The sequence below is a fragment of the Podarcis melisellensis genome (assembly GCF_964234715.1).
Source record: "Podarcis melisellensis genome assembly, chromosome: Z".
Classification (NCBI taxonomy): Eukaryota; Metazoa; Chordata; class Lepidosauria; order Squamata; family Lacertidae; genus Podarcis; species Podarcis melisellensis.
Genome location: NC_138547.1, coordinates 40,677,488 through 40,688,022, shown reverse-complemented (window position 1 = coordinate 40,688,022; position 10,535 = coordinate 40,677,488). Strand labels below are relative to the sequence as shown.

Sequence of the window (10,535 nt, the reverse complement as noted above, 5' to 3'; positions counted from 1 at the left end):
GGCAAATTTTTAGTTATACGGAGGTGTATTTAATTTTTTTTTAAACCCCCCCCCCCCCCACAAACCAAACACGATGTTGCTTCTTGCATTTCGCCCTGGCGTTTCATCTTAGTTTTGCAAACTGCTCTAGAATCATTTCTGAAAGGTGGCACAAATTTTTTTCGTTTCGTTGGAGTCAGTTAAGCAAATTTGACCACTATGTACAAAATATTAAACGGCCGTTGATAAGAAAAACAGAAAAGCATGTTTTAAAAATCAAAATCAAAATCTAAGAATAATATCCACAACATTAAAAAGAAGACCTTTCCATAGCTGGCATTTGTATCCTTACATTGCTTTGAAACTATTTTTTCCGCCAATTTTCCCTTTACTGGCCACTCCACAAAGAAATGAACCGAGTTAATCTTTTTCAAAATAACACCAAAGCATGTTTTCTGCAGCTATCTTTTTACAGGTTCGTTATGGCATATGTTTTGGTGATTTGGTGCCCAGTCAGGTGTATTTTGCCTCATTTGGATATATGTATATTTGTGAGTAGAAAAACGGGGAAATGCTAGACACCGGGAATAAAAAGGCTATTACATGCAAGAGAGCCGTTTTGTGATATATCTGTGTACAGTCCCAGTGTGTACAGGGTAAGCAGAGCGACTATTCTCAATTACTATTGGTAGTAATGGTAGGAGACCTATTCCACTGGCATAGTAAGTGGAACATAGGAGAAGATGCAGGATCCATTCTCGTGGAGGATCTTAATGCATGTTCTTTGAATGCATGGGAGGGAATATGACCTTCCCCTGCTTAGAATCTTCCTAAATTTGCTTTGCTAGGGGTTTATTTAATTTGTATGCTGCCCTTCACCCAAATACAAAACAAAAAGAAACCAATACCCCACCCCACAAACACATTTTAAAAGACATAGGATGTTAATCAGCCAAAGGCTATGGTTAAAGAGGAATGATTTTTCCTGGCACCTAAAGGTGTATAAGGAAAGTGCCAGGCACATGTCCTGGAGGAGAGCATTCCACAAGCGTGTAGCCACTGCAGAAAAGGTCTCTTCTCATGTTGCCACCCTCTGGACCTCTCATGAAGGAGGCTCATGAAGAAGGTCCTCAGAGGATGAAAGCAGGGTCCAGGCAGGTTCACATGGAGAAAGGTGGTCTTTGAGGTATTGCAGACCTGAACCAGTTAAGGCTTTGCAGGTCAAACCAGCACTTTGAATTGGGCCTGGAAAGTAGCTGTTATTCAGTGCAGTCAGGTCAGGATTGATGTAATGTGCTCAAACCACTTTGCCCTGGTGAACAACCTGGCTGCTGGATTCTGCACCAGCTGGACATTACTAATTTAAGACTCTTAATTTTAATGGTTTTATCTGAGTATACACCATACATTTAAGCACATAGCTCCCCCCCCCCAAGAATCCTTGGAGCAGTGGTTTGTTAAGGGTGCTGGGAACTGCATATTTGTGAAGTGTAAACTACCGTTCCCCATATTCTTTTGAGGAGGAGGAAATGACCTTTAAATCTTGGAGATAGTTGGTACAACTCGGAGAATGGGAGTGATTTCTGTATTGTTTTTTCAAAGCACTGGCGCATGTTGAATACTGTGTTCTTCCAACAGAAATAAAATTGAATCAGGTGTGCATAGTTCTGTGCTGCTCTAATTATACTTGACATTATATTAGTTATCACCAGAATGTAAGGGTTAAAAGAAATCCAGTTTTCTGCTCAGAATATTGCTTTATTTTTGCTGTTACAAATATACAATTTGGACATTAAAGAACAATTAGTATAAAATAAAAAATTCCCAATGACATACAGTACATAGCATTTATTGTTTTCACTTTCTGGATTCACAGGTTTGGGCTAGAACAATGCAGCTTGCAAAATAAATGTAAGTGCACAATTTATTGCTTTCATTACTTTTTTTACAACAGTAAATTACAAATATGGAGAATTCTTTTAAGAAAAGCAGTTGTGGGAATGACTAGGACATCAGTATTGCTGGATTCTTATTAACAATTATATTCTCTCCCTAGAGCATTTTATCCTGAATAATTATTTCACTTGAAATTTATTTTCGAAAAGCTAGCTAGCTAGCAAGCAAGCAAGCAAGCAAGCAAGCAAGCAAGCAAGCAAGCAAGCAAGCAAGCAAGCAAACAAGAGCAGAGTTTTTAAGGCTGCGATCCCAGCTCTGGTGGCCTGGAAATTAACCCCATTGAATTAAATAGGGTTTAGTTCTGAGTTAGGTTTGTGTTAATCTTCTCAGGGCTCCCTGTGCATGTATCCTACCTGACTTGCTTACACAGAGGCTAGATTATGCCTGGTATCTATTGAACATTCATTCTGATTTGGTAGCTGGGAGGTTATAATGATAATCAACAGTTATCCTGCTCCACTTGCTTGTAATCTTCCCATTGACCTTAAGTCTTCCTGTTAATCAATTCTCAGTATGTTTCCATGCAAGCAACTGCAAAAAGTCATTAGAAAAAGTAAAATTGTTTGGCGAGGACTGGGAATGTTGTGTCTCTGAAACCCTGAATTTCTGCCAGCTGTCAGTGCAGCCCATATTGGTCCAACTCAGTTTAAGGTTGCTTCCTGTATTCCTTTTGTATGCAATTTTACTCAAAAATAACTCTAATGGAGTTGAAACTTGCTTGCAAGAAAGTGGGCATGGAATCACTCAGCAACCTGACAGTTCACCAACATTCGCCTTTCTATTTTCTTCTTCTTAGTGACATTTCACATACCTTTCCTGACCATTTATTCATTTCTCCCTACTGGCATTGGTTGACTCTCCCAGCGTTGTTCTTCCTAACTGTTGCATTAAGTGTGAACTATGAAAAAACCTCGGCTTTTTGATCTACCATGCTTAGGAATAACAGACCCCTATCACCTAGCTTTTGTTAATCCCACAGCAAAAGAATAATGTCTAAAGACTGCTTATCCCACAGCAAACTAATAATAAATATAACAGTACATATTCTTACACTGCAATTCTATGTGTTTTCTCAGGCATTGGTCCTGCTGTGGTCAGTGGGGCTTCCTCCTTGGTAAGTGTGTGTAGGGATGCAGTCGTAATGTCCAGTTTGTGTTCTCTGCAAGACCTCACAGACTACAGTTCCCATCAGCCACAGTCAGCATTCAGTCAGATATTTAATCTAATAACATCTGTAAGGTGCCATGCTGGCTATCCCTGCAATAAACCATCATTAACTATTTATCATGAGTGTACAGATTGTACAGATTGCTCCTGTCTTGCTAGTGCATGGGAGCAAAAAACCATGATTCTTGGCTTAGTTCAGGGCTCACGGTTTGCTTTTCCTAAAGCAAAACCTGATATGCAAGCCAAGGTTTGCTCTTGGCATAACCACTGTAGTTTGCTTGGAGCCAAACAACCACAATACCTAGTTCAGATGCAATCGCAGCCAAGGGTTGTGGAGTTTTTTTCCCCTCCCACTTGCAAAAAGGAGGGGAGCAAAACACGAGCAATCTGCATGTTCTCAATGAACCATTAACCAAAACTTACAGTGACACGTGAATGCAACATGGAGAAGTGGCAACTTAAAAAAAAAAATTGGGTGGCATGTGGCAGGTAAGCCCCACCCCACAAAATCAATCACGGAACACAGCACACACATACCATTTGAATGGCAATGCCCATCAACTGGGAGTGGGGAGGACTGGCCCCCTCAAATAATTTATGGAGGGAGCTGAAGGGACCTTTGCCTGTAGGAGTTAGCTCCTTTCGCAGCCTGTGTATCTGCTGTTTTTTGTGCGAACTTTGAACCATCAGAGACTTGGGAGAGAAAAGCCGCCATCTCTACATACCCTACATAACCTTTGCCACACATCCCCATACCATCCTATTTTCTCTACTGATAATTCTGTAATTCAGGAGGGAAATTCTGCTGTTGCTCTTTGCCCATCCCATAGATACACGCTTATAAAAAAAGAAAAGAAAAAAGTTAGCAAACCAACGGACTGAGCTACATAGGAAGCTGCATTAAATCAAGTCAGACCAATGGTTCATCTGCTAATCAACACTGGCTGGGAGTGGCTCTCCAGGGTTACAGACAAGGGTCTTGCCCTAAACATACCTGGAGAATTTGCAGATTGAACCTAGAACCTTTTGCATGCAAAGCGATGGCCCAACTACAGAGCTAAGGCCCTTTCCCAGCCAAGTAGCTCAAAGTGGAGGAATCATTTATCTCATTATGTATACTTTAAGCCTCTGAAACTTTTACATACCAATTACAACTGATGATATTAAATCAACTGAAATTTCCCCTTTTCATTTTAACACATTTTTTTTAAAGCATTATAAAAACAAGTTGGATAAGTGCTGGTGAACACTTGGCTTTCAGTGATGACCATTTGTTAACTTAAAGTAGTTTTCTAAAAGAGAAAGCAAAAGATGGTTTCAGAATGTCAGGGTGACTTGCAGCTCTGCTGGTCCTTTGACTGAAATTGACAAAATGCTAACAGATTTCAAGCCCTTTCTTCACAAAGTACCACACTGATTTCCATGCGGTTTATTTGCAGATGATAGTTTCAACCAAACAAGGGCCACTGCAAGCAAGTTCAGCTAAATATCTTAGGAAGTTAGAGGTTTTTGGCATTTGATGATCTGTCTCCCAAAGTTTACTTGTCTCTCTCTCTCTGTGTGTGTTTGTACACAACTGCCTAAGGCAATTCCCCTGACAGTTGCGAGATATCTTTTCGCATCTATTTGCATCCAAATGTTCTGGAAAATACCTGGATGATCTTGGATAAACTCCTTTCTTGAGTCTCAGCAACTGAGTTAGAATAGTGGACTGACTGACTCAATTAACTCAGTCAGCAGAGCATGAGACTCTTAACCTCACGGTCAAGGGTTCAAGCCCCACGTTGGGCACAAGAGTCCTGCCTTGCAGAGGGTCAGACTAAATGGCCCTCATGGTCCCTTCCAATTCTACAATTCTATGATTCTATGAAATCACAAAAGGCAGGAACACAAACTATGTGACAACACAACTGGACTCCCCTTCTGCAAGTTAAAGGTACTGCAGCAAATCACAACTTCACAAGTGACCTACAGCCCATCCTTGGGAATACTGAGAAAAGCAGTTGATGGAATACCATTGTCAACACACAGACAGCTACCCAGCTTGAAATTACCACTCGCTGGCAATCAGTTGACTAGGGGACGCATCAAGGGGTGGGATCCTGTAGCAAACCAAAGAGCCCTTTAAAATAATTAGATTTTAAATCATTAGATAAGCTCACAAACCACTTCCGGTCATTCATATATATGTGTGTGTGTGTATATATATATATCTCCTTATGTCAATAATGTTCAGATGAGATCCTGATCAAGAAAGAGAATGACTTGATACAAATCTGACACAAATAGCAAGAAGGCCAACCAACCAACTGATGGGTGAACCTTTGACTATCCTAGCCATTCCATCAAGGACCTCAAAATGGCTATCTCCTCCATCAAATTCTGGGAGGAAGATACAGTGTGAAATTGTGCAATAGGAGCAGATGCAAAAAGCAAACAAACGTGTAATTTCATGAAGCAAAGATCACAGCGGGAGGTTTCCGCTTCTTGTAAAACACGATGGAAGAAATAAAAGGGGCATCGCTTTAAGGTGGAGACTCTAACAATGGATATTGCTTCAGCATTGGCTTCCTTGCAGTTGCTTAATCTGGTGTAGTTAGCCGCACTCAGTCAACGCTTCAGCTTGTAGAATAAAATCAAAGAACTTTCTCAGACACCTGAAGTCAACCTGATCAGAGCACTCCAATATCCGTTCTGCATATTTTAGCAATTAACTAAAATCGTTATAGCTTTGCATAGGTACATAGGGAGTTGCCTTAGTCAGGCTAGCTAGTGCAGTATTTTATGGTTTTGACAAGCATTATCTCTCCAGTTTCTTCCAGTCATACTGCTGAGATAATGCCAAGGACGGAATCTGAAACCTCCCCCAAACAAAATGTGTTACCGAGTCACAGTGTCCTTTGAAAATACATCTGACTGAACATCATCTGAAGACCATCTTATGTGACCTTGCAGCTTCTGTTCTGGCACATCTCTATATTAACTTTAAAATACTTAATTTCCCCAACCTCCTATTCCCCTCCACCCCCACCCCAATAAAGACTGCTGTATATCTATCTTGGATAAAAAATATTTTGTATCAAGTTTTCAGTTATTATATAATAATAGTATGTAGTACTTTTTATAGTGCTTTGCATTTTTCAAAGTATTGCATGAACTTTAGCTAAGTCACAATTGCACATGTAAACCTGAAAGCTGAAGTCTAGAGTAGCCTAAAATATAAACCCCTGAGAATATAATTTCATGGTGGAAAAACACCAGTGTGTCACTATAGCTCAGACATAATCCATACACAATGCGTGTCAGGAGTTTTCTTGTTTTTAAAGGCTAATCAACTGGCAAATTCTGCTGTGTTAAGCTCCCACTGAAATGAGCAGGAACCCCCCCCCCCCATTTCAGCAAGAAGTCCCCAGTGAACTGTGGCCCTTGTTCCTTTGGGTTGAGAAAAGAACATATTTACAGACTTATACATAAATAGCAATTTCTATTGAAACCAGATTATGTCACCAAAAAAATTAGAAGGAGCTTTGATGCTGCACTTGAAGTAAGGGCCACGAGTGCAAGCAAGGTTTGTAGGATCCATCTACAAACACCCCATGTCTGTAAGCAATACATTGCTGTTTAAAATATCATTAGAAACACATTATACAGTAATAGTGTATATAGCAGTGTACTGTCATTACGTATACAAGGTTTCAAAACCTGATAAAAATCAGGATGTTTCCAGGAGAACCCAGCAGCCCCAAATGACTTACGGGCAACAGATCACTGGGGACTTCTCCCGGAGTTGCCCCGACTGAAAAAAGAATCCAATAAGTCATTTTTGCTGAGAAGTAAAAATTATCACTAGTAAGTTCTGAGATGAAGATAAATACTTCTGGCTAAGATTTTTCAAGAATTGCAAAAGGATACAAAACCAATTTAACATCAAGTGGATTTCCAGCTCACAGCAAGACATATATCTACATATTGTTGTCCAGAATGAAAAGATAAAACACTTAGCAAAACAACATTACAATATTTATGTGAAAAGAAAAGAAAATCGAACTTTTCCGCAGCTGAAGGACGGTATAATGATGGTAGGGTCCTTGTTACTCCTTGTGGAAAAATATGGAAATGTCTGCAACCGGCTTCCTTTTTACATCCAGTGGGAAAGATCAAACGATATTTCATCCTGATGTGATTTACCAGTTGAATAGTATGTTCTGGCCAAGTGTCATAAAGTATATTTGACTGCTGCCTCCAGACTGAACAGATGCAAAGAACACCTTGAGAAGAAATTGGGGGGGGGGGAGCTAATGTTACTTTATGTTGATAAGAACATTTTAGCCATATCTGAGAATGTGGCATATACATCCACACACACACACACACACACACACTCACTCACACACTCTTCATGTTAATTCAAAGAGATATGAATTTCTTTTACTGTTTTAAAAATACAAAAACTGTCTAGTTGAATCAAACCAAATTTCACCAGCTCCAATGTTCTGCATCTAACAGCAGCAAGCCCAATAAACCTTGGTGTTTGTCCAAGGTTTGGCATCTGGCATAAAGATGTGCGCAAGCTCAATAAACCTTGGTGTTTGTCCTAAGGATCTGGCATAAAGATTCAACTCTGTGACCAATACCGGTCCTAGGCATCTTTGTAATTATTATTTTTTTCTCATTCATTTTTTAAAGGCGTCAAAGTAGTGAATCTCATAAGTTAATTACATAGAAGCACTTCCTTTTGTTTGTCATGCTGATTATTATTAAAAGGGCTACATTAATTGTCACTGCATGATGTATTCTCCATTCACACACATCAGAAAATAAGATACTTAGAACCATTTATCAATGGTTTCAAGTGGGCGGTAGGCTCAGTTTTAAAAGAAACAGCAATTTTCTCAAGAAACTACAGGATAGATACGGAGTGTGGCTAACGTCATGTGTGCACAGGATGGATTCAAAAGCCACTGGTAGGAGTAAATGGTTATGTGCACAGATACCTCTGAAGTTCAACTTCTGGATCTTCAGCAACAGAGTAGTCTGCCCAGACCACAGGGCTGTCTGGGCCTGATAGGAATTGGAAGCCCAACAGCTTATGGCATCAGCTTCTAGAAAGCTGGCTTAGACCCTGCTAGACTTGATGGACCAATGCTGTGATTCAGCAATTGACAAATGAGTTTTAATGGTGGTTGATGGCTTTTCAATAGATCAAAGGGCTAGAAGAATATTATTGACTGATTTATTGATTGGACTTATTAGCTGCTTGTTACCCAAAGGTCTCCATGCAATTCACAGCACATTTAAACGTAAGCAAAGACAAATTATACCATAATCAGGCACACACAACACTCCTACAATTCATTTGCGTATGGATGTTCCCCCCTGGGACCATGGGGGAAAAGAAGGGCAAATAATAAATTAAAATAACATGACACCACCACCAAACAACACCCCATTAAAACAGGGAAATTTCTCAAGATGTTCTGATTTTTATTTCTTTATTTAAAAAAGGGAAAGGAAATTTGTTGCCTTTCCCAAGCCTGAGTGTATTTGTGTAAAATAACAGAAAGGTCTTTGGATATTAAAACAAGACAAAACAAAACAAAACAAAAGACAAAACAAAACTGCAGTTTGAGAGAGATTCGGAGAGAGCTGAGTTGGGAAGTGTAAGCTGAAAACATCTGGGGATATGATCAAAAAAAGCAGTGGATCTGCTACTTGCAGGAGTGCTTAAGTTATTCGTGCTCTGCCTGTACATGTGTGAATAAATCCAAACATTACAAAACACCAAGAGGTTGGCAGCGATCTTGGCTTTCTAAAGAAGCCAAACTCAGGCAACATCTCACTGCTTGGAAAAGTGGAAAGTGCCCAACCAGGGCCGTCTTACCCATAGGTGCTAGAGGTGTGGGGCACCCGGGCGCCAGGCTCTCAGGAGCGCCAGGCCAAGAGTCTGGGGCCCGAGAGTTGAGTCTGGGGAAGAGCCTGTCTGCCTGTCAGAGTGCTGTGATGGGCTCTTCTGCAGCAGATGGCTCTGCGCCATGAGTTGGGGGGTGACTGAGCCACGAGACACTGAGGCGGCTGGCCAGCTCTGCCCTCCTGCGCAGCTGGGACTGGGCAACCGGGGGGCGGTCACCGGGTGGATCTTTGCACCCCGGTGCCACATATGCTTAAGACAGCCCTGTGCCCAACAATAGGTTCCCCTTTGCAGGGATTTTTCAGGCAGGCAAAGGTACTCCAACAATACCTTCTGAGAGCAGAGCTCCCTCCCTCAGCAGCTGCAAACAACTGGCAGCTTGTTGATCCTCTCCCAAGCCCCCTCCCCAATCTGATGTAGAACCCTGCCTCTCATGAAGAAGAGAACCAACACAACTAATTGTTTTTCTTACGTTGGCGTGTGATCTTGCAGCGTTTAGCACACGTACCTTATCGTTCCTTTCACAAAGAAACTTCAGCTTCTGCGCTTTCTTGTGCATAAACACACCTTCCAGGCTTCCCGTCTCCACTGAGCGCAGTTCAATAGCTTTCTCTCCCCAGCCCATAACTTGGTTCGATTGAAGGTAGGCTTAAAAAACACACAAAGGAGCGCATGTTAGTAGAGTAAAATGAAGAAACAAAGAAGGCAGGGAGGGACAAAAAGAAGAAGAAGATCGTTCTTAGGGTTGTTTTTTTTTAAAGGGAGTTTGTCAAGGATGTGGGAATGTTGTGTGGTTGGGGTTTTTTTTTGGTAAGCAATATAAAACAAATAACTATAAACTATACAAATTGTGCATTATGTGTTGAATATGAAACTATGAATTATGTAGACCAGTGAAAGTTCAGACAGGGTGGAGGGTGAAAAGTTACCTGCGAAATTAAGATTAATCATGGTTCTGATTGGTTCATAGTGCTCATGGGAGCACAGAGTCCATTCATGTCAACCCAAAAGCCCAGGTCTGTCCCGATACTGGGATATGCAGTTATTGTAGCTTATAGTGTCCAAAATCAGGCATACTGTGCTGGCCATGCAATTATTCTGTTTTATCATTGCTCTCACAGCTGCATGATGCCAGCAGTGTGGCAAGGGGCAAACCATAAAAAAAAACAACAGAGGAAATTTGCAAGCTTGGTTTAGTCCCCTCCACCTACAAGCTGATTGACCTGTTGAAATTAGGCCATCCTGCCAGGCCACTGTGGCTAAAGTAGGAGTTGCCAGGCATCCGCTTACAGCATGGTCATGCGGGAAGAAGATGGCAGTGGAACTGGGCTATGGCTGGGAGGCAAACATCACTCCCCGGAGCCCCAGGTGAGCAGAGATTAATGTAAAATAATAACAATAATGCCAAGTTGCATAGAATGAGCCTGCACCATCGGGTCCCTTTATAACTCACAGCTGATGTCTTCATTTTCCAGAATGCCTTTATTCTGACCAATCAAAACATCTCAAAATGGTCCTCAAACAT

General features: G+C 41.1%; 1 protein-coding gene across 3 annotated transcripts in view; it reads right to left on the bottom strand.

Moving 5' to 3' along the window:
* Positions 1-7,100: 7,100 nt before the first annotated feature.
* NRK (Nik related kinase) overlaps positions 7,101-10,535 on the bottom strand; it is a 118,857-nt gene continuing 115,422 nt past the window's right edge. For all 3 annotated transcript variants that reach the window (XM_081897553.1, XM_081897552.1, XM_081897554.1), the window contains 2 exons: positions 9,519-9,658; positions 7,101-7,370 (listed from right to left, as the gene is read on the bottom strand). In XM_081897553.1, the coding sequence (XP_081753679.1) occupies positions 7,287-7,370; positions 9,519-9,658 (224 nt within the window). In that variant the 3' untranslated portion in view covers positions 7,101-7,286. The remainder of the gene's footprint in view (positions 7,371-9,518; positions 9,659-10,535) is intronic.